Source organism: Trachemys scripta, chromosome 24, assembly GCF_013100865.1.
Source record: "Trachemys scripta elegans isolate TJP31775 chromosome 24, CAS_Tse_1.0, whole genome shotgun sequence".
Lineage (NCBI taxonomy): Eukaryota > Metazoa > Chordata > Testudines > Emydidae > Trachemys > Trachemys scripta.
Genome location: NC_048321.1, coordinates 4,581,399 through 4,603,857, shown reverse-complemented (window position 1 = coordinate 4,603,857; position 22,459 = coordinate 4,581,399). Strand labels below are relative to the sequence as shown.

Sequence of the window (22,459 nt, the reverse complement as noted above, 5' to 3'; positions counted from 1 at the left end):
GTGATGTTTTTCTTTGCAACGCACAATTAGCCTGTGGAACTCACTGCCACATGATGTCACTGTGGTTAAAAGCTTAGGAGACTCAATAAAGGAGCAGGCAGCTGTAGGAACCTGTCTGTCTACCACCAATTGCAGGCAGATGGAGACCCAGACCTTTGTGCCCATGTGCTGGGTTCGTGGAGAAGCTTCACTTTAGCCCCTTCTTCTGCAATGCACTGAATAATTATTAGAATGTCCTCGGCTTTGCTTTCTGTCACTAGCCATTAGAATTGTAGCAGGTTTATGGATCGCTGTAGCCCTAAGGGCAGCTAATGATCAACAGGAGACCTTACCCGGTGTCACTCTGCTTTGGGTTTCAATGCCCTGGGCTCTTTGCTGCTAACTAGTGGTGCCTCTCCCTGACTGTTTAAAGAAGTTAGGAACCTGACCTCACCTCCCAATGTGGTTCAACTATCCCTGACCCAGTATTTACTCCTATGATTAGCCTGACACCGTGGACATATATTCTTCTGACACCTCCATAATAGATGAGCCAACAATCAAGGCACACTTTATTTACAAGGGGAAATACAGACAAAGCATGTAAAGGGAAGAGGAAGGTGGATTTGAAGTGGGTACATGCATAACATTATGCAACCTGCAGGTAACACAGCCCCAGGGTGGATTTCCCTGAATTCATAAGTCCAGTTTATTCCACACTAGTGGGCTCCATAATGTGGAGGAACCCACGTGCCTTGATGAGTCATTGCAGGCCTGAAGGTGCTTGAGTGCAGTGAGGTGATGCGGGGACTGATTCGCCCAGGGGGCCAACCTCTCTGCTGCAGCAATCGGTGTTACTCGCAGTGGAAAGTCCTCACAGCCTAGGGGGCCTCCATGGTGTTTCTAAGTCCAGTTTATCTCTGCTAGAATAGTTCAGCAAACGACTTTCAGGGCAAAATAGGCAACACCCCAGGCAACGGGAGACAGTCAGGGGATCGCCCGCACTCCCCTCAGGCAGGGGGTCGCCCGCGCTCCCCTCAGGCAGGGGAGACAGAGGATCACCCGCGCTCCCCTCAGGCAGGGGAGACAGGCAGGGGGTCGCCCGCACTCCCCTCAGGCGGGGGAGACAGTCAGGGGGTTGCCCACATTCTCTCAGGCAGAGCTCTCCTCCTCTCATCATCCCTTTGATCGGCTTAGTGAGCCTTCCTCCTTCCCCCAGGGTTTGGCCAGTCACCAGGCTCAGTGCCCTGGGCGAGGTGAGCACACTGCCGTCTTCCCCATCTCTTGTCTACCCAGCAACAAGGCTGGCTCCCTTTCTCGTCTGATCCATTAACCCAGCCTACACAGCACTGCTGGGCGATTTCCCTTTGCAGGGCAGCGGTCGGGCTACAGTTTAAACCTCGGTGCCTAGGCAATGAGACCGTGGCCAGCATGACTATTATTAATCTTCTGGTAACATGTGGAGGCCTCAACTGAGATCAGGCCCCTGTTGTGCAGAGTGCTGCACAGACAGGGGGTGTGAGATAGTGCCTGCCCCAGCTGAGGTCAGAGCCCCATTGTGCCAGGGGCTGCCCAGACACACAATGAGAGATGATCCCTGCCCTGAAGAACTTAGGGCGAGAGTTTCAAAGGGATTGAGGTACCTAACTGCATCTTTAGGGACCTAAATACCTGTGTAAATCTGGCTCTTAGGCTATGTCTACACTGCAATGAACACCTGCGGCCGGCCCCTGCCAGGTGCCTCGGGCTCAGGCTGTGGGGCTGATTCATTGCAGTGTAGATGTTCGCATTGTCCCTGAGCCTGAATGCCATGCAGCCAGAGTCGTCTGGCATGGGCCAGTCATGGGTGTCTAGTTGCAGTGTAGACGGATCCTTCCAGTCTAAATGGACACCGGTTAGTAGGGGAAATTGAGGCACAGAGAGGGGAAGTGCCTTGCCCAAGGTTGTCCAGCAGTTCAGAGCTGGGAATAGAAACCTGGTTTTCTGTATCCTAGTCAAGTGCCCTCCCACCTGGGCCTTATTGCCTTATCAGTGCTGCGCTTGTTTCCCTAGGGATGACCTGCCAGGCCCGGAGCTCCTACCTGATGGACGAGGTGCTGTGGGGACATCGCTTCATGTCAGTGCTGAGCTTGGAGGATGGCTTCTACGAGGTGGACTACAACAGCTTTCACCAGACCTTCGAGGTGCCCACGCCCAGCTGCAGTGCCAAGGAACTGGCCGAGGCCACAGCCCGCATGGACGCCCACCTCTACTGGTCCATTCCCAGCCGGCTGGACGAGAAGGTGGAGGAAGGGACAGAGAAAGAAGCAGGGGATAAGGAGAGGAACGGTAGCCTGGCCAACCCGGAGAGTGAGTCCAAGGTGTAATGGAATGGTGCAGAGGTGGGGAGACAGAGCCAGCCAAGGACAAAGTGTTTGGGCACAGAACGGAAGATTGGGGGATGGTAGAAGGATGAGAGGAAGGAGACTCATGAAGCAACAGGTGTTTGGGAAGGAGGGATGGACAGAAGAAGGAGTGATAGCTGGCAAAGGAGGTAGAGAGAAGAGTGAATGGGGAGATAAATGGATGGCAGATGTACCCCATTATTTGGGTCTATAAAACAGGGTAAAATGGGTAGTGGTAGCAACTCTGCCGATATGGCGGAGTTGTGTGCAAGGGGTGAATATGCAGGTAATAAATCAGATATTTATAAACATATGTCTATTTTATAGCTGTACAGATAAATGAACGAGGCCCGCTCCATGAAGGAGCAGGAGGAGGGTTTTTATAGCAGTGACATCAATTGTATAGAAGCATGGGATGGCGTGTCATTTTGGAGCAAACAGGTGGGATGGAAGGATGGACCTAAGAACAAGATGGATGAGTGAACGGGACAACAGAAGAGGAGTAGCTGTCCTCAGCGTATGGGTGCGCGGTATGAAGCGCTGGAAGAATGGCCTTGCAGAAAGATGACTATGGAAGCAGAAGAGTGTGGAGCAGCTCGATAAGTGTATGGAGGAGCGAGGGACTGGGTGCACGGACCATGGGGCGGATGGACGGGGGCTATGCACTGGTGTATCTGCATAGCTGGAGAGATAGATGGAGAATGTCAAGGAGTGGAATACATAGGTAGATAAGCTGGAGAAAGGACCCATGAAGACAAGCTCTGTGGTCAACCATGGCTTTGTGATGGGTAACTCAGCAGGTTGAGGGATTTATGCAAAGATTAAACTCATGAACAGAAAGCGTAGATGGATAAAAAGGAAATGAGAGAGAATTACAGCAAAGACCAGGACCGGCTATGGGCAGCATGATGTCGGGTGACCTGCAGAGCGTCCCCAGTGCCCTGCCCTCCCCCGCACTCAGACACACTAGCACCCCCAAAGCTCCCACGCTTGCTGTTTCTCTTGCTTTCTTTTAATAAAAAAAGGTTTTGAAATGGACATGCCGTCTCCCCTCTGCCGTCCAAGACTTTGGGCCAGATCCTCAACTGGTGTAAACCAGAGTTGCGCCATTATCTGCTATATTACGGCAGTGCTGGAGGACCACTCCTGAGCGCAGGTACCCATGGTGCAAGGTGCTACACACATCCACACCCAGCGACAGGCAGTCCCACAAGAGCTCCCAATAGACAAAGGGCAGGTGGGGAAACAACTCACCCAAGGCCAGGAATAGAAGCCAGCCCTGCCAGTTCCCAGCCCAGAGTCCACTGACTTCACCAGAGCTGTCTCTGTTCACCCCAGCTGAGGATCTGGCCTTTTGGCCTGTGTACCGAAAAACAAAGGGAATTAAATCAAGGGGAAGCCGGATTTCAAGAGCCAGGGTCGGTGTGAGGCAAAGGAGCAGACCATGCCTTGGAGACGTGGTTAGGGAACAGGTCTCTCATCGCAATGGGACTCATTTTGTCAAAAATGGTCCCTAGTTATGGGCGCCTCCAGTTTGAGATACCCAGGGTCTGAATTCCAGTGATGCTGCTGACACCTGCTCCACCTGTCGTCTTGGCTGCCCAGCAGCACCCATGGAAACCAGAGCCATGGTGGGTACCGAAAAATGGATGCACCTCAAACCAGTGAGAACTTAACATCTTTCTGGTAAAATGGCCAGAGTTAAAAAGAGGCACTTCTCAGCTCCCTATTCTGCAAACCACTTAAACATAGAATATCAGGGTTGGAAGGGACCTCAGGAGGTCGTCTAGTCCAACCCCCAAACCCATGCTTAAATGTCTTACTGACTTGGGGCCTGCGTGGCTGAGGGCAGAGTTCCCAATAACACCACAGAGTGGAGCTTTTAAGCTGAGCAAGAGAGATACGTGGCACTGAACTGCAGTAGCATCTGCACTGTAGCTACAGGCACTTGGATGCTGAGAGTGCTTGAGAGATAGAAGGGAGGCTGCATAGATCTCGCATCAGGCACTCCAGTCCTGAGTTCTGGGAACTTGGCTTTTAACACTCCACGCCTGGAAGAGCGATTAGAAAGGGGAAGAGACGGCGAGATGCCCTGGAAAAAGCTTCCAAATTCCACTTCCTCAGCATCCGGCAATGGAGTCATCGCTGGAACAGATCTGTTCGGTGTGTGCCAAGTGGGAAAAAAACATCCAAAAATGGGGACTCTCTGAGTTAGTCCGGGTGAAGGACAGTAATCGTTTTTCACAATGCCATCCGTGTATTTAACCATCAGATCTGGGTTCCCCTGCATGTGTACTGGCTAGCCACTTTGGTCATGAATATCTATATGGTGGAGATAATGTTAGACCCAATATTGCACAATGTAGGGTATAATTTGCCCTGTGAGGCATGCTAGGATAAAGTCCTGCTTCTGCCCAAAGCCAATAACATGCATGATCCAAAACTGTGATTTCTCCAGACACGCCCTCCATTTCTGGAGCAGTCCAGCTTTTTTTAGAAAACACCATGTGATGCCAAGTGGCCAATCATAAATGTATTTGGAGACAATTAGAAATAATCCATACAGCCACCGAGTTTTAAGGCCAGAAGAGGCCATTAGACCATCTGGTCTGACCTTCTGTATATCACAGGCCATTATATTTCACCCAGATTCCCCTGATTAGAGCCCTATAAACTGTGTTTGGCTAAAGCGTCTCTTCCAGAAAGGCATCGGCATGACAACAAATCAAACAAAAAAGGTTTGTGATGGAAACTAACAAAACAACAATTTTGGAGGAGGAAGTTTTCAGTGAAAAACTGTGAAAAAATGTCACAAGTCTTAGGGTTTTTTTTTTCACATGCAGGAAAACTGCGGCAGAAATGTGTCCAACTCCCCCCACACCCCACAATATTTTACTAATGATCCCAGCTTTAGTTTCCATTGCGGAGGGCCAGTCTGTCATGCTTCGTCCCTCCTGCTGCCATTCTGGGATCGCACCCGACCCCCACCCTTCACCTCACAGATAGTGAGCCCCCAAGATGGGTCCCCATCTCCTTTTCAGGCTGGTCAAAGCCAGGTTACATAGGTGGCCCGACTTGACTCCACCCACTTTTATCGGCAGATTGGTGTGGCGGTGATGCGGGCGCTGTACCAATCCGTGGTGGTGAAGCGGAAGCTGAGTTCTGGGACAAAGCTCTCAGTTTACAGGTCACTCTATGTCCCCATCCTCACCTGTGGTCATGAACTTTGGGTAATGACCGAAAGGACAAGATAGTGGGTACAAGCAGCGGAAATGAGGTTTCTCTGCAAGGTGGCTCTGCTTACTCTCTGAGATACGGTGAGGAGATCGGCTCTGTGGGAGGGTCTCAGAATAGAACCGCTACACCTCCAGATCAAGAGGAACCAATTGAAGTGGTTTGGGCACCTGATAAGGATGCCCCCCCTAGGAGGCTTCCATTGGAACTCTACCGGGCACGTCCCATTGGGCGGAGGCCCCAAGGCCAACCCAAGACATGTTGGAGGGACGATATCTGCCGGCTGGCCTGGAAATCCCCCAGGAGGTGCTGGAACATGTTGCGGAGGAAAAGGAGGTCTGGTCCTCCCTACTCTCCATGCTGCCGCTGTGACCCCCACCAGGAAAAGTGACATAAAGGAAGAAGAAGAAGAAGAAGAAGAAAGAGAAGCAGATCCCAGCTTTAATTTTGATGATACGGGCACTGCACTATGACACATCCCGGGGCAGAGACTGTCTTTTGGTTCTGTGTGCGTACAGATCCTAGCACAGTGGTGGTCTGCTCTGGATTGAGGCTTCTATACAAATTATCAATATAAAAGGAAGGATTCTACTCCAGCAGCAGTTTGTCCACCAAGAGGATTATTAAAAGGCTGCTGACAAAGGCACAGGTATTTAGGTGCCTACCCCCCATTGAGACCAATGGGAGTCAGGCACCTAAATATCTGTGAGAATCTGGACGGGCATCCATCCCATTAGCTTGTCAGCGTTTTGGGCCCAGGGCGGGCTTTTTACACTGCCTAGCACCGTGGGGTCCTTAATTATAACAATACATAGGTAGAGCTGCTCAAAACAGCCCTAAAAGGTTGCAGACATTTCAAAAACCATTAATGCATTTTCCTCCTCTTGGTTTTGCAACTGCCCTGAACCAATTTTGCCTCTTTCAAATTTTCGACGGATTTTTAAAAATCAGATTCTTGATGGTTGTTTTTGTTCCCCGAGCCGGTGCTTTTCACTCCAGGAACACTTCCTATTTTCAGAATCCAGTGTTGTTTGAGTGGAGCAGGGTGGAAACCTCCCCCCAAGTGATTAGACCAAATAGCGAAAACTGCTGATGAAAAAACAAACACAACTAAATCAGCCCAGAAACTGAAAGTGGAACAAAAAAATGAAGAATTGGGGGTGGGGCGGAGTGGAGGGGAATGTCTATTGCAAATGCTGTGTCTTTGCTCTGTACACGATAATAAGAATCCAGACGACATGAACACAGCTGGCTTCCGAATAACTGTGTTTACTAGCTGTATCTAAATCCACAAGGCCTAGCATATGGATACACTGCTACTCTGTTAGGTTGTAGTGGCTTCTCAATAGCAGCCAGGCAGGCGGCTCGCTAGAGAATTCCCAGCCTCGGTAAAGGGATGCTACCCAACTGCAGTAGGCCACGGAAAACTTTCAGAATATGGCTTTGTTCAGACCAAAAAAATAAAGTCAACCAGTTCCAGTTTTCACCCCAAATCCCTTCTTCCTCGAACGTTAGCCACTGCCTGGCCCTGCCCCCAGACGTCACTGTACCAGAGGGAACGCTGGCACAATGGGCACAGCGCGGGATTTCATTCTGCCTTGCCAGCCCCGGACTCGCTAGCTGAGCTCCGCACAGCCACTCGGCTCAGGCTGCCCTCACTAAACGAGGGGCCGTGTTCTCTGCCTGCTCGCTCCATCCGGGCTCTTCTGCGGCTTCAGACAAGAGTCGGAGCCTGCAGGGCCAGCCCCATGAGAACCCCAGAATGCTGGGAACATGCTGCGCCGCTAGGGAAGATTGGCTCTTAGGAGTCTTCCGTCAGGGATCAGTTGTGCCCTGTTTGGGCCAGGAGCTCACTGACTCTCCAAAGCAAAGCTGGGTCACAGCTGGCTAGGACCAGGCTGGGAGACCTGCAAGGAAAACTCAGGTGTTGCAGGAAGTTTAAGACTCCAGAGGTGAAGATCTCTTCTCCTCCATGATGACTGATGGCTCCAATTTGCCAGCTGCAGGGTGTGATGAGCTGCATTTCAGGGAAAGGTGTGGGGGGCTCAGCGGGGGGTGTTTCACTGCAGGGAGGGGAGTGGGGGGCTCACTAGGTTGCACTGATGAGGTGCTCGCTGCCTCTCGAATAAAAGGGAAAGCACAGACTGGGCCCGCTTGTCATTACTGATCCCATTGGTATTTGTGGCTGGAGCACAGAGATTAACCCTGGTCAGACTAAACCCCTCCTTCCAGGTTCAGCTGCATGCAGGATTCTCCCTCAGGCCCTACCCTGCTGCATGGGTGCCATGTGGCTGCTGAACTGCTGCCATGCTCAGTCCCAGAGGTGGCTGCATTTCAGTGGTGGGTTCCGTTTGTATCTATCGCTAGGCTAGCCGGTGTTTTAGGAGAGACAGGGCACTGGCATTCCCACACACCCACTCAAAAGCAGGGCAGAATACCCATCCAGCACCCCTGCTCAGTGCTAGGAGAGCCCCAGCTATCATGCCACACATCTCCAAAGGGGTGTGGCCTGCTGGCATGTGGGCGTGGCCAGACCGCAGACTCCTTGTGCATTGGGGCTGCTGGAGGCATGATTCGAGCCCCGGCTATTTCTTGGTGGCAGCAGTAGCATGTCCTGCTGAGCCTGATACCACAGGGCACCCCCCCACCCCCAGGCCCAGGCTACCCTGCATCCTTAGAGCATCCTCTGCCACTGCATCTCTCCTCTGCCTCCCAGCCCAGCACTGCTAGTGGGGCCTGAGCAAGATCTGGGCCAGCAGAGGAACCTTTCAGGGCAGCTCTGGTCTCAGCAGCTGTTTTCCCATCAGTGGGGAAGTGCCGTGTACCAGTTAATTAATTAGCAAGCAAAATTACTCTCTACATCTGGCAGCAGGTAAAGTTCCTTTGCCCGGCTTTCCTTGTGCCCCCGAGCCGCCCCCTCCCCTCCCAAAGGAAGGGCTGTGGCTTTGTGTCACTTGCTGCTCTGGGCTGATGCTCCCACTGCAGGGAGCTGCCTGGTGGCTGGTTCCAGCACCTGGGTGGATACAGTCACCTGGGAGGTAAAGACGTTGGTTTCTAAAGGACGTAGGCACTGGGATGCTGGCAGTGGAACAACCGATGGGTATGACTGGAACAGATTTTGGGCCGGCCTGAACACGACCCTGCTCCTTCAATCAGACCCACCAGCCTGGACCTCATGGGGATCAGTGTGCCTGGGGAGAACACAGGTCCCTCTAATTTAACACACACACACACACACACTCCTCCCTGTGATTCATAGATTTTAAGGCCAGAAAGGACCCTTAGCAGCCTCTAGTCTGACTTCCTGCATGGCCCAGGCCAAAGACCATTAGTGGCCCAATTTTCCCAAGCACTCACCCTGCTGGGTGCATGACTCTCCTGACAATCTAGCTCTGGATGCAGGTGCTGAGTCCCTGGGAATGTGGGCCGAGCTCACTGGAGCTGGCTATGTCGGTGCTCCCATCCCATCAATATTCCAGCAGTTTTTAAGCAACCATCTGAGAGCCAATTCTGAACTGTTCGCTGAGCAACAGCTGACCCCACTCCGCCTCGAGTCATCGCAGAGAAATGATCCCGTGGCCTTCATCACAAAGAGCGCCGGAGCCTCTAACTCTTGAGCGAATGGAGCAACTCCATCAACTAGCACCAACGGTAGGCTGTTATCCTCTTCTGTGGCCCAGAAGATGGGGGTATACATGATGCACACTTAATTAGTGTCCCATAAAAGCGCTGGAAATTGGATATTGGAAATGATACCATGTGTCCAGTCAAAATAAAATGGGCACAGCTGGCACTTTGGAGATGGAATGGCTGTAACCACTGTGCTGAAAGAACAATGAACCAAGCATTAGTGACGTGGGAGCCTTCAGGGAACAACCAATGAATTGTAGGAAACCACAGACAATTTGCAAGTCAAGAAAGAGGAGAAATCTGCCGAATCAGTGATTCTCTCGGGATTATTCATAGAGCTCAGGCAGGAAGAGACCACTGAGATCTAGTCTGACTTCTTGCATAACCCCAGGCCAGAGAACCTCACCCAGTGATTCCTGCATCCAGCCCATATCTGGTGGGTTAGCTAGAGCGTATCTTTTTGAAAAGCACCAGTCTTGACACAAAGACTCCAAGTGATGGGGAATCCATGAGCCTGTGGTGAGCTGCTCTAGTAGTTAATTCCCCTCCTTGTTAAAAATGTGCCCCTCCTCTGCAGGCTAAATGTGTCTAGTCTGCAGTGGCCAGATCTAAAAATACACACAATAAATAGCAAGCCCCGTCGTTTCCATGCTGGATTCTTTCCCACCTCAGCCTGGGTCTGGATTTTGCTCTGCATGAACCAGATCTCCTGGGATGGCGAGGAACAGGGACCACATTCCTGAGCTCAGGCTGGTGGAAGCCGCTCCAAATAAAGCCTCTGCACACAGAGTTGTCTCTGCTGTTTGAACGCAGGGAGGCCCAGCTCCAGAGAAGAGCCGGGATTTGAGCCTGGCATTCAGTCTGCAGCAGCAAACAAGGGCTCGTTGGGACTTAATTACAGCCCAGTCTGTGCAAGGCAGCAGCCTGCTGCTGTGAGAGAGCCCCACAAACTCCCTGGCCACAAGTCACCGTGTGGCTCTCACAGCAGGGCAAAGTGGATGTGAAATACGACAGTTTTGGTTTGTGCTGCTGTAAAGGATGGTGCAAGGTGCCAGTCAAGCCAGGGAGGATCGAGCACAAGGATCAGGGCCATGGAAGATTGGGCACAAGGATCAGGGGAGCCGGGCAAAGGAGAATGAGGCCCACTGAAATCCTCCTCCACTTTCCTCCATTAAGTGACCCATGTGGGTTGGCCCCTTAACACAGATTTCCCTGCTGCCTAGGTCCTACTCACTGGGGATTCAGTTGTCTGTGGCGTGGGGCGCTCAGCCCGGCCATCCCCACAGCTGGCTGCTCCAGCACCGCTTTGGCTGTCTAGACCTCACTGCGCCACGCCCGCCCGCTACCCACTTCTAAGCACCTCCACGCATGGGAGTGAACATCAAGAGAATGGGCCCTGGTGGGCAATTCCTGGAGCTTCCAGCCAGGCCGGAGGTGCCCTGGGAACAGTTGCTGATCCCAGCTGGGGCCCTGACAGATGATAGATGTCAGTTTGTAGCTGTGACATGAGACGGTGAGTCAGGACACCTGATCTGCTGAGTGACTTTGGGCAAGTTGTGTCCCTTCTCTGTGCCTCAGTTTCCCCCCCCCCCCCACACACACACACACTCTGGGGCTGGCTGGTTTATTTCGATGGTGAGCTCTCTGGGGCAGGGACCGTCTCTTCCTATATGCACAAACAGCACCTAGCGCAGTGGGGCCCCAGTCTCAGTCAGGGCCACCAGGTTCTACCCTAATGCTACTAATAAGAGCTCTGTCTGTTTTCAGTGATCATCACACAGGGCCCAAGTGCTGTTGTTAAAGGACCCTGGGAATAAACATAATCCCAAGCGAGACCCTTTATGTCCTCCCTTCCCCCACCATAATGCTTTGTCCCCCCCGATAGACAAACATTATCCCTGACCTATTTCCCATCCATTCCTTGCAGCAGGAGGCCAGCTGGGGCAGGGGCTGGGAAGCTAATATAATGGAATAAATAATTACAAAGCGCCAGGGATCAGTGGCAAATTCCCATCTCCCCGCAGCACAGGGGAAAGGCAATGGAGGCGGGGGCAGAGGGGTACATTGAGGGAGGGGGTTATAGGGGTTTTGAGCTTTGGTGATAGGACATTTAGTTTTCATTAGGCACCAAATGCCGGGAGATTTGTCCAGGTCAGTGTTCGAGTCCCATTCGCCCCAGCGACGGCTCTGCCAGCATTCAGCCCGCCCGTCCGGCAGAGCTTGGCCCAGGTGGCGTTTGGACTGCAAAGAAAAGCAAGGCAGGTTTCCCCTTTGGCTCACGGAGGTGCTGCTGAGCGGCAGGAGACCTGGGGTCTAGTCCCAGCTTCGCCCTTGGGTAAATCTTTATGCCTCGGTTTCTCCATCTGTAAAACGGGTGACTAGACTGACCAGCTTGGAGCTCAATGGATGAAAAGCTGCTGTAAAACGTGCACGGTGATGATCATCGTAACAGCAGCAAGGGATAGCGCCTGGCCGCCAGCAGAGACAGACTGGCCTCAAGACCTGTGTTTACCCGGGCCAGGCCTGGCCTGCCACTGTTAGCACAGCCCTGTGGGCCTGGGGACGGTCTGCGACAGAAGCCATTATACTGGCACAGCCGAGCTTTTGCTGGCTCAGCTGGTTTCACTCAGGGAGGCTGGTTTAGGGCAACTGCACCCGTCTTTCCCCTCAGTGGCCCAGCAAGGCCCCGCACTCTCTCAGGAGGCCAGCTCCCCAGGCATTGCTTTCTGGGTGGAGCCCTTCTGGCTGGGGTACCTCCAGCAGGGTGACCAGACCGCAAGTGTGAAAAATCGGGACAGAGGGTGGGGGGTAATAGGAGCCTATATAAGTCCAAATATCAGGACTGCCCCTATAAAATCGGGACATCTGGTCACTCTAACCTCCAGGCTGCACTGTCCCCTGCCATGTGTTCAGGTTGCCCAAGACACCTGGTGGCTTTCTCTTCGGAGAAATTGCCTCTCTCCACCTGCCGGTTCAGTATTATTACCTGGTGTCATTGCTACGATTATAAGGTACCCCGCAGCACTTCTGAGACACGTCTGCTTTATTCTCAAGGTAAAAGCATTACAGACTAAACACATGCCAAACAACTAGAGAACCTACGTACCTGCTAATCAGCTCACCAGCATTCCTCCCACGCTTCTCATGGATTCTGGCAGCAGGAGTCCTTCGGACACCCAGCCCTTGTTGGTACAAGTTCATCGCAGCTTCAGCTCTGAATAAGTGCTCCGTCTTATGGGGCCTCAGTGGGCCCCGTCCTTCCAACCCTTCCCAAAGGATTGGGACCGTCTGTGGCCTTGGGGTCCTGTCCATTTGCTGGATCAGGGAGAAGGCCCTGAGCCAGTTTAAAACCAGGCTCTTTATCCAAAAACCCTTTCTCTGGCTGTTGGTCACTGGAGAATCCAGTTTGAACCAGTATATGTGACCCATCTCCAGGGGGGTGGCTTCTCTGGAGATGTTACAACCTGTGTGAATTCGCCTAATCGCCCCCTGCTGATCTCCTATTTACCCTTCCTATGGAAACAATACGTACAATTCCACAATAACACACACACACAATTGCATTTTAATACAATGGATCCCAACAGGACCAGCTCTACCATTTTTGCTGCCCCAAGCAAAAAAAAAAAAAAAAGCCACCAAGATACCATCATAGAATATCAGGGTTGGAAGGGACCTCAAGTCCAACCCCCCTGAGGACCAATTCCCAGACAGATTCTTGCCCCAGATCCCTAAATGGCCCCCTCAAGACACGCACTTTCCAAGCGTGTTCCATTTGCACGCCATCACAACTTGCAGATTCTGTGTCTTGAGCCTTTCCCCACAAAACCTGCCGTGGCGTCTTTCGGATGGAAGGACTCCAAAGCACCACAGGGATTGCTAGGTGGCTTCTGAGCGGAGTGTAACTCTGCAGTCACTTCCGTGGCGTCCATGGCCTGTGTCTGCATTGACACAGGGATCGTTGAGATTTGACACTGGCCCGTGTGCAGGGGTTGCCCAATCATACTGGAAAAGGCAGGAAGGATTATACCCTTTGTTGTGTTCTCCTGGGCCTTGTCCCACAACAGGGGGCTCCCACCCCTTCCCTGGGGGGGACAGTCAGTTTAAATTCTCTCCTCCTTCATTCCACCCCATCACTCCTAGATGCGCCCCTTCGTGCCAAACTGATTCTTCTCCTTCTCTGGTGTTTACCCACCTCAAATGGAGTCACCCCCCCAGAAATGCAGCCACCTCTGGGGTGGAGGATGGCTGCTGATGAAGGAGGTAAAGCAAGGAGAAGCTATGCTCCTTTCCACAACAGGGATTGGGGCATTTACGTAACAAATTCAACAGGGTTTGAACTGCTGGAGCTTCAGCCGCACAGCCCGGCCACTTGAACTAAAGGTAGCAGTAGTAGGCTGTTATACTCTTCTATGGAGCAGTAAGTGGAGGGTGGGGGGGAGGGAGGCTCGACTCACATTTCCCAAGCGTGTTCCATTTACACGCAATTTGCAGCTGGCTGGCTCTGGCTGGCACTGCGGCGCGCATGCGGTGCAGAAGGAGGAGAGGTCACAGAGGGACTGAATGTACCTTACAGCACACGCTTGGGAGCTGAAGCGCCAGGAGCTGGCCGAGAGCTGTGATGAAGCTGCAGTTTCACCGCCAGAAAAGAGGGGAAGTGAAAACATTTGCAATCAACCTAGTTGGGCGGCGGGGGGTGGGGAACGCAAACGGGGGGAACGAAGCAGAAGAGCTTTGGAGACATCGCCGCAGGGGTGGGCAGGAAAGCACATACCCACAATCCTTTGGCGTTTGAAGTCTGTGTCCCCTGGGGGTGGCTAGTCCAAATAAAGAGCTGTGCTCAGAGAGGCAGCAATATGAATGAAGGAAATGCACAGGCGATGTGACAGCGGGGAGGTTGGGAACGGAGGGAGAGAGAGAGAGTGCAAGAAAAGTAAGTACAGGGCAGCCGGGGGCAGGATAGGGCCAGGCCCTGATCTGGAGCACCCCAGTGACCTGCTGTGGGACCTTGGCCAAGCTCCTGCCCATCCCTGTTCCTCCCACCTATCTTATCTATTTAGATCATGAGCTCCTGGCTCTCGCTCTGTGTCCGTGCAGCACCTGGCACCACAGGGCCCTAACCTCGGTTAGAAACTCTAGCTGTGACAGGCGTAAGAAAATTAGCAGCATTACAATGGCTCCCCTTCCACTGCACTTGAAACAAACATCTGTACAAGATTACTTCACGCTGCTTAGCGCTGTGGGGCTGCCCAGCCACGGATCTCAAGGCACAGCTTCATTTTAGAGACAGGAAAACTGCAGCACAGAGAGAAGGCTGACTTACCCAAGGGCCTACAGAAGGCCAGTGGTGGAGATGCGCAGAGAACCCCGGAGTCCTGAGAGGTGCGTTATCACCTGCCGCATTTGAGAATGTTCAACTCTTTCCTCTCTGTGGTGTTTACCGTAGCTTCCTGGGAGCCTCACCCTGAAATCTGTTTCCTTCACAGATATTTTTCCAATGCAAACAGTGGTTTGTTATTGTAGGGCTCTGTACACTGGGCACCATGCACCGTACTGTTAACAAAGGGTAACCCTGGAGAATTAGCTGTGTACACATTCTTTTGTCATTGTTGGGCTTAAGCACAAGTTATACACACTGGTTTGTTATTGTAGGGTCACCCACGGGAGTGGGGCAGCACTCTCTGCCATTTGATTGTTGGGTTGCTAAGGGGCAGTGGGCTGAAGACCCTGGGATATTTTAATACTTGCTTATAGAAATGAAAGATTCACTGGAACCCTGCAAGGAACAAGGGCCTGTGTGTGCTGGAGCTGTTACTTGCAGTGTTCCAAAAAATCCCTTGAGTTTCACAGGCAAGTATTGCAGTATTATTGTAGGGTCACTAGTGAGATGAAGGCCCTGGGATATTAGTGTAGGATTAGTCATCTGAGCTGAGATGGACAGTTTGGCTCAGGAAAAAAAAATACTAATGTGTTGGGTTGGTTTTTAATGTAAAAAATTACTTGGATGGTGCCATCGGGATGGGGACACATAGGTGACAAGTGAGGCTAATGCCAATTAGAATCTGAAATGTCCGGCAGCATCAGGCAGAAGCAGGCTGGTGAGAGGCGCTTTGTGTTATTATTTATTAGTAGCAGCCAGGAGCCGCAGCCGAGGGCCAGGCCCCGCTGTGCCTGGCGCTGTACACACAGAACAGGAAGGCAGGCCCTGCTCCTAAGAACTCACTGGCTCCTCTCTTTACGTTATAGTCGCCCCGCGATGCATGACTCACTCCCTGCAACAAAAGCTGCTAGTGCAATTTCATTCTCCGCGGCCCGGCTGCACCCCAGCTCTGGCTCTCGGAGGGGAATTGCCCTCTAGGGCCCATGTCCAGTCAGACAGAGAAAGCAGACGCAGCAAAGCCCACTCCACTCCTACAACTTCTGGCCATGAGTCCCGTCCCTCCACCCCGTGATCCCAGGAGCCATGGTGCTCCGGCTCCAAAACCAATGCAATTGGGCCATGCTGCAGCTAACATCCCAGGGGCAGCAGAGGAATCCTGCACTTAGCAGCTCCTGGTACCTCCTTACATGCAGGGAGACTGGAACTGCCCCCTGGCACCGAGCTGAGGCAGGAGCACCGGCCACATCCCCTGCAGCAATAGGCTCCGGGGCAGAGCTTGCAATGGGTTAACCCTTTGGCTGCTGATCCTTACCCATCGCACCCACCAGCACTAGGCCGTAGCAGCCCTATTGCGCCTGGGGCAAGTGAGTGGGACGGGAAGGCGAGTGTGACCACCGGCGCTCTGATCGCTGGGGCATTTGGAGACGCAGCCGGGCCCAGTGCTCCAGGCACCTCGTGCCATCACTTACTCCAGGGCATGTAGGAGGCAGAACTGGACCTGGGGAAAGAGGAGGGGCCTGGCTGGGTGGGAGCCCAGGGGCCCAGGCGTACAAGCTGGTGGCCAAGCTGCACTGCTGGCACGCTCCATACAGCTCTCCTCCCTCCAGCGCTGCCTCCCTGGACAGTGCCACGCAGCAGGGCAGTGTTTGGCGTGCAGGTTGCACTGGTAACTGGCTGCCTAAGGTGCAGAGGAGTCAGGCGCAGATTGCAGATGAGACAAGAAGCCCTCTACGCCCCGCGCCGCACTTGTGGCCACGCCTGGGGGGAACATAGCTCAGCAACGAGACAGCTGATGACAGAAAGCAGAAAACCATCCAGGGTCCAGCAGAATCAGCAGGGGGAATTTAAAGGAGGCAGGATGGAGTTGCCAATGGCAGGATAGGGCCAGGTCATGAGGCTCTTTGAAAAAAGTGTCCTGGGATCCTAGAGTGAATCAGGACCACGTCACAGCCCAAAGGCAGAACCCGGAGCAGCACGGCACCTGCCGCCAGCAGGGAGGGCATTGGAGCCATCCTTGAGTCCATGGGGAGAGGGCCCTATCCTGCTCCCTGCAGTCTGGCACTCCCGAACACCACATTGGCCAGCACTAATGTCCGGGGAGAGCACCCCCTGCTGAGCCCCACTTCCTGCAGCACAGAGCCCCTGACCACCACACTGGGGCAGTGGGGACAGCACCGACTGGGCGGGAATGCCCCCGTCCCTGCAGCACAGCGCCCCCTAGGAGCCAATGCCCCAGCCTGGTGCTAAGGGTTTTACTTGTAACAACAGCCAGGGCAACCTACCCACCCGGCAGGGTGAATCTCACATTCCCTTTCATTTGCATCCCAGGGAGGCAGGCGGTGGAATTACTCATTGCTGCGATGCAAAGAACCACAAAGTAGACAACAAGCTCCGCTCCACCTCCAGGGGTTTCCGGCTCAGCCGGTGCTGCGGTTTGCATGGCGTGATCGCCCCGGGGTCAGCCGGAGTGGGTCAAAGGCAGTGAGGGATGCTGAAATCATCCATCTAGAGCAGTGGTTCTCAAACTTTTTTTTTCGCGGTCCACTTGAAAATTGCTGAGGGTCTCGGCAGATCATTGAATGATCTTTCCAAATGTTTGTACTGTTAGCTAACTATTGGAAAGCGCTTTGGATAAAAGCATTATATTAAAAAACCACCTTAATAATTGTTTTTTTGTTCTACACATAAAAGCACACAATTCATATTTTAATATCAGTACTCTTACCTTTCTAATGCGATGGATGTGCCCTCTCTCCCCTGCCACGGCAGCCCCCGAGCTGGGGCTGGGAAGGAAGGGGGTTGCTCCCCTACTGCGGCAGCCCCCGAGCTGGGGCTGGGAAGGAAGGGGGTCGCTCCCCCACCGCAGCACCCCCGAACTGGGGCTGGGAAGTAGAGGGGTCGCTTCCCCGCTGCGGCAGCCCCGGAGCTGGGGCTGGGAAGGAGGGCCATCTCTCCTCGGCAGCCACAGCCCTGGAGCTGGGGAAAGTCACCTCTTGCTCTGGCCGCCGCAGCCCTGCATGTCCCAAATTCCTCCCACCCCCTCTTCTCACCCCACTGCCCCCTCCCACCTATGCCCTATTCCCCCCAACACCACCACCTCACCTTACATGTGTGCCATTTCCAGGGTCCAGGCACCTAATTAGTGGAGCCATGCCTATGAGGCTCCACTAATTAGGTGGGTGGCCCTTCATTCTTTTGTGTGCAGCCGCCCAGGCACGCACCTTAGAGGGAACTATCCATGGACCACCGGAATGGAGCTCACAGACCACTGGTGGCTTCGGAGCACAGTTTGAGAACTTCTGATCTAGAGGCCTATATCACCACACCAGCTGAGCGCCTCTGTCTCAGGCACCAATTCACCCTCCAGCCATGCCTCAGAGTTAGTTATTATTCCCATGTACAGATGGGGAAACTAAGGCAGGAACCACAGACCCTGCCTGAGGTTGCCCAGGAAGCCTCTGGCAGAGGTGGGAGCTGAAGCCCAGTCATACTGGCTCACAGTTCAGGGCACTGGTGGCCAGGCTAACCTTCCCCTAAGAGGGACCCCAGGCCCTGTGCTGTTGGCACATAGGGACCACTCACTCCCCAAGCCTGGGAATTGCTGCCAGTAGCCCTGCCCGCTTCACCAGCCCTGCTGCAGGGGCCATGGCAGGGCAGGATGGAAATAGGGGTGGGGCTGCAGCACTCTGTGCTGGGGGATTCATGGCTGCACTGTCCATATCTGTGAGAGGAAGGGATGTACCCAGGGCCCTAGAGCAAGGCAGTGGCGGAGACAGGCCTAGATGCCCAGGGCATGGTGACTCCTAGCCCAGGGCGCTGGCCCACTGCCATCCCTCTCTCTGCTGCCTCTTCAGTGTGGACAGCAAAGCTGGGCGGGGCAGGGCATAACCAGGAGGAAACTGACCAATGATTAAAATGCACCAAGGCCCAAGCCTGAAAATTCAGCTTTAATGGGGCAGCACAAGGTGTGTCACTGCCTGCAGAAAAGCACACACAAAACAGCAGAGTCCAGGCTGCATCCCAACCTCCCCCCATCCCTGCCTGGAAAAATCAACCCCCTGCCCCCTGGGATTCTCCCAAGCTGGCCTTGGGAGTCCTCAGCTGTGTGGGCACCAGTTCCCATCCTCTCCTGCCTGCACAACCTTTCACCCTGCATCCAAATCCATCCGTGCCCACGTAGGCATCCGGCTCTACGCCACCTGTCACTGCTGGGCCTGAGTCGCAGGGGTGTCCTCTCTGCATCCCGCACTGCTGCCCGACGCACAGAGCTGACACAGACCTACCCACCATATTCAGCTCCTCTTCCTCCTCCAGGGCAGGTTCAGCCCCCAGGGCACATCCCCCGGGCCCTGGGGAGACCCCCTCCACTTTCTGGGGACACATCTTCCCCTACCTTTGTCTTTCCCCGTGCCCCTGCCCCACCCGGTGCTCGCAGATCCTGCTGCCCCACCCCCCCTTCTTGACATTAGGCCTTTCAAGGGTGGGCAGGTTTGGCCCTTCCACCCCCCATCAATCCTCCAGCCCCCTGACCAGCCCCATTGCTCTTTGCCGAGTGCCCTGCAGGGGGTGACTCCAGCTTCTCAGGGCCGGGGCAGCGCAAAGCTCAACAAGATGAGCCGGGAGCAGAGAGCTTCCAGGGTCAGAAGTGGGGGCCTGGGGTGCTACTGGCAGCTCCAAAGATGCAATGGCCTCTTCCAGCAGACGGGGGGGCTAATGATCCCAGAGGGTGGCATGATCCCCAGGGCTAGCAGGGAAGGAATTACAGGGGACCCTCCCCCGTCAGACCCGCCCCAGGCTGGGACAAGTCCCCTCTGCAGTCACAGCCTGGGCAAGTTCCAACCCTCCCACTCCCCCCACAGAGAAACACACAAACTCCCTCCACAGCAGGCCTAGGTCGGAGGTGTAAGTAGGCCCAGCTTGGTAGCTCGGGCTCCATGCCCCTTTTGCGCTTTATCGCCCCCCCTTGGAGCTGCCGGTTAGTGCCCTTGGAGTGAGCCCCCACCCAACATTCACTGGCTTCCAGGAGCGAGGGGGCAGACAGCTGTGACACAGGTTAGTGCGGCAATTGAGGGGAAATAACCCCACCCGCTCCAGGGAAAAGTATAAAATAAACTAAAATTCCCCCCCAAATCCAAAGGGGAAATAAAAAGCCTAAAATGAACTGCCCCCACCCTGCCTGCTCACGCCCTAGCACACCAGAGGGAGCAGGCATGGGGAGGGACCCAGCCCTCTCCTCAGTGACCTCGCCTGGTATCATAGACTCATAGAATACCAGAGTTAGGAGGTCATCTAGTCCAACCCCCTGCTCAAAACAGGACCAATTCCCAGATAGATTTTTGCTCCAGATCTCTAATTGGCCCCCTCAAGGATTGAACTCACAACTCTGGGTTTAGCAGGCCAATGCTCAAACCACTGAGCTATCCCTCCCCGCAAAGGCAGAGGCCGGGAGCCAGGGATCACTGAGCCCCATTGGCATCTCCTTGCCACCCACCCCTGCTGGGACAGGGTCATTTGCTGACTAGAAAACAGAGTGTTACAAAGCAGAGCGCACGAGGTCAGGGCCGAGCGGGTTTGGCCAGCGTCCTGGGAATGGACAGGTTGGGGGCTCAGGAATACGATTCGCTATGGGAGTAATTCAATGCAACCCCAGGGCTCCTGCTCGGAGTAGGTTGCGCCTGTCAGTAGAAGAGTCCTGTCAGCCCCAACATGATTCTGAAGATCTCAGCGGGTGGAGTTCCCAGGGGTCTAAGTACCACTGGACTGAAATGAGATTGGGAGATCGAAATCCTATCCAGTCTCCATTGCCTTGCACCTGGTGTAGTCACTTATACCAGAGTAAGACACTCCCAGGTCACGGCGGTAGCGTTTCCCTACTCACTGTGAACTAGTCCGTGTAAACGGGGCACGGGGTGGCAGAGCAGCAGCCCTCTGCTTCTGTACAGTCGTTCGAAATCTCTCTGTGGCTTGAGTTGAACTGCTTTGGGCCCAGTCCCAACCTCATTCATGCTGGCGTGACTCCACCGGAGCGGCGCCAGGTTTACACAGGTGCGAGAAGAAACGGACGAACGTGCCAAGGGTCGTGGTGCATTCTCTGTTACCGGCAATTTTTACATCAAGATTGGAGGTTTTTCTCAAAGCTCGGCTCTAGGCCTGTGCTATGCAGGAGGCCAGCCGAGATGAGCACAATGATCCCTTCCGGCCTTCGAATCTATGAATAAAGCCTCGATGTCTTTAAAACAAATCAAACATCCCCTCCCCTCCTCCTCCATTGCAAACCCTTGCGATAGCTAGTGCTTAAAGCCCCAGCTTGCCCGAGGCAGAGACCATCCTCCCTGAGACTGGTTTTGAAAATAAGGACGTTTCCAGTCCTTGTAAGCGGGGAGAAAAACCGGAAAACGTGACTCAAACCAAGACGCAAATAGAAAGAACCTAAATGTATTGTTTTATTATTTTTAAAATGTCATGATTTTAAAGCCAATCGTCTGATTTGTGGAGAATGGAATGCAATTCGCAATTCTCCTACCCCCACCCCCCTTCCCCGCACACCCAGGGTGCCCAAAGCTGCACCAGAGACAACCTGAAAGTGAAACTGATTAGCACCACAGGTGAAATTGGCATGCGTAAACTTCACTGATGGAGGGAAATGTGAGGCTCAGGCCGGCCGCAATCTGCCTGCGCAGTGGAATTGCTGTTTGGATTGTTCAAGTCTTTCCGTTTCTACCACGTGAGGCTTCACCCACTGCCCGGCCGAGCCAGCCGTTGGCAATAAAGGATTTTTTCCCTTTTAAGTTTTCCTGGTCTGAAGCTCTGCGGGCAGATTTTGGCTTGACCCTGGGCTGCTCCCCAAAGACAAAGTTTCATTGTTTGCCTACACACAAAATTACAAACCGCTGCATGATCAGGCTTGAAGCTGAACCTACCTCCCAAGCAAACAATGGAGGGAGGGGGAGGGAGATTCAAAACCCTCTATGCCATGGCCCCGATCCTACCGTCAGAGCCACATGGGCAAACTCTGCCACTATGAGACTCCACACAGGCACATGGGTCACACCCCAGATGGCCCCAATTGCGCTATTGTGCCAGGTCCCGTTTCAATCCAGAGGGAGACAAAGTCCTCAGACCCACGGGGGATGGGGTCAAAGGTCTGTCCTGATACCCCTCTCTGCCTGTGGCTGGGAGCAAGCAGAGGGGCACCTTTCCCAGGGCAACAACTAGGACGAGCTCTGCCAGGATCCGGAGGAGGCTGGGGCCGGGGAGACGTGCTAGGGAACTTCACCAAGGTGGGCTTTCTACAGTACCTGAAAACTGCCCCAGTGCAGTGATTCCTTACGCTGATGCAGCCCAGAACACACACGCTGATGGCTCCCACCTCACAGCATCCCCCTTCCAGGTTCTGATCAGCCCATCTTACAGTGACAATGGGGAAAAAACAGACACGGGGGGCTTTTCTGACACTCGCCCCAGGCCACTCCAGGAGTCTCCAGCTTTAACCACTCAACAAAGTGCCCTCCTTCGGATTCCCCATCCCAGCGTGTTACAGGAAGCCTCATTAAACCAGGAAATTGCAAGTGACTTTGGGCAGCGAGTGAAACCTCCGGGGTTGAATCCAGTTCACCGGGGCTAGGCTGGCCGCGTCTGGGAACGGAGCGGGGCCAGGGCAGGAAGGGAACCTGCCTTAGCCCTGCTATACTGCCACCTGGGAGCCACCCGTCCGGAGCCCGTCCCCCTCACTCCCTCCTGCACCGCAATCCCCTGCCCCAGCCCTGAGCCACACCCCCTCCTGCACCCCATCCTCCTGCCCGTCCCCCCCCCAACATCCAAACTCCCTCCCAGTGCTTGTACCCCACACCCC

At 53.9% G+C, this 22,459-nt stretch overlaps 1 protein-coding gene across 1 annotated transcript in view; it reads left to right on the top strand.

The window, feature by feature from the left end:
* The window catches only part of KCNJ9 (potassium inwardly rectifying channel subfamily J member 9), a 28,552-nt gene extending 24,712 nt beyond the window's left edge, over positions 1-3,840 (top strand). The window contains exons 3-4 of the mRNA XM_034756898.1: positions 2,032-2,328; positions 2,691-3,840. Coding sequence (XP_034612789.1) covers positions 2,032-2,328; positions 2,691-2,749 — 356 coding nt within the window. The 3' untranslated portion in view covers positions 2,750-3,840. The remainder of the gene's footprint in view (positions 1-2,031; positions 2,329-2,690) is intronic.
* The last annotated feature ends 18,619 nt before the right edge of the window (positions 3,841-22,459 follow it).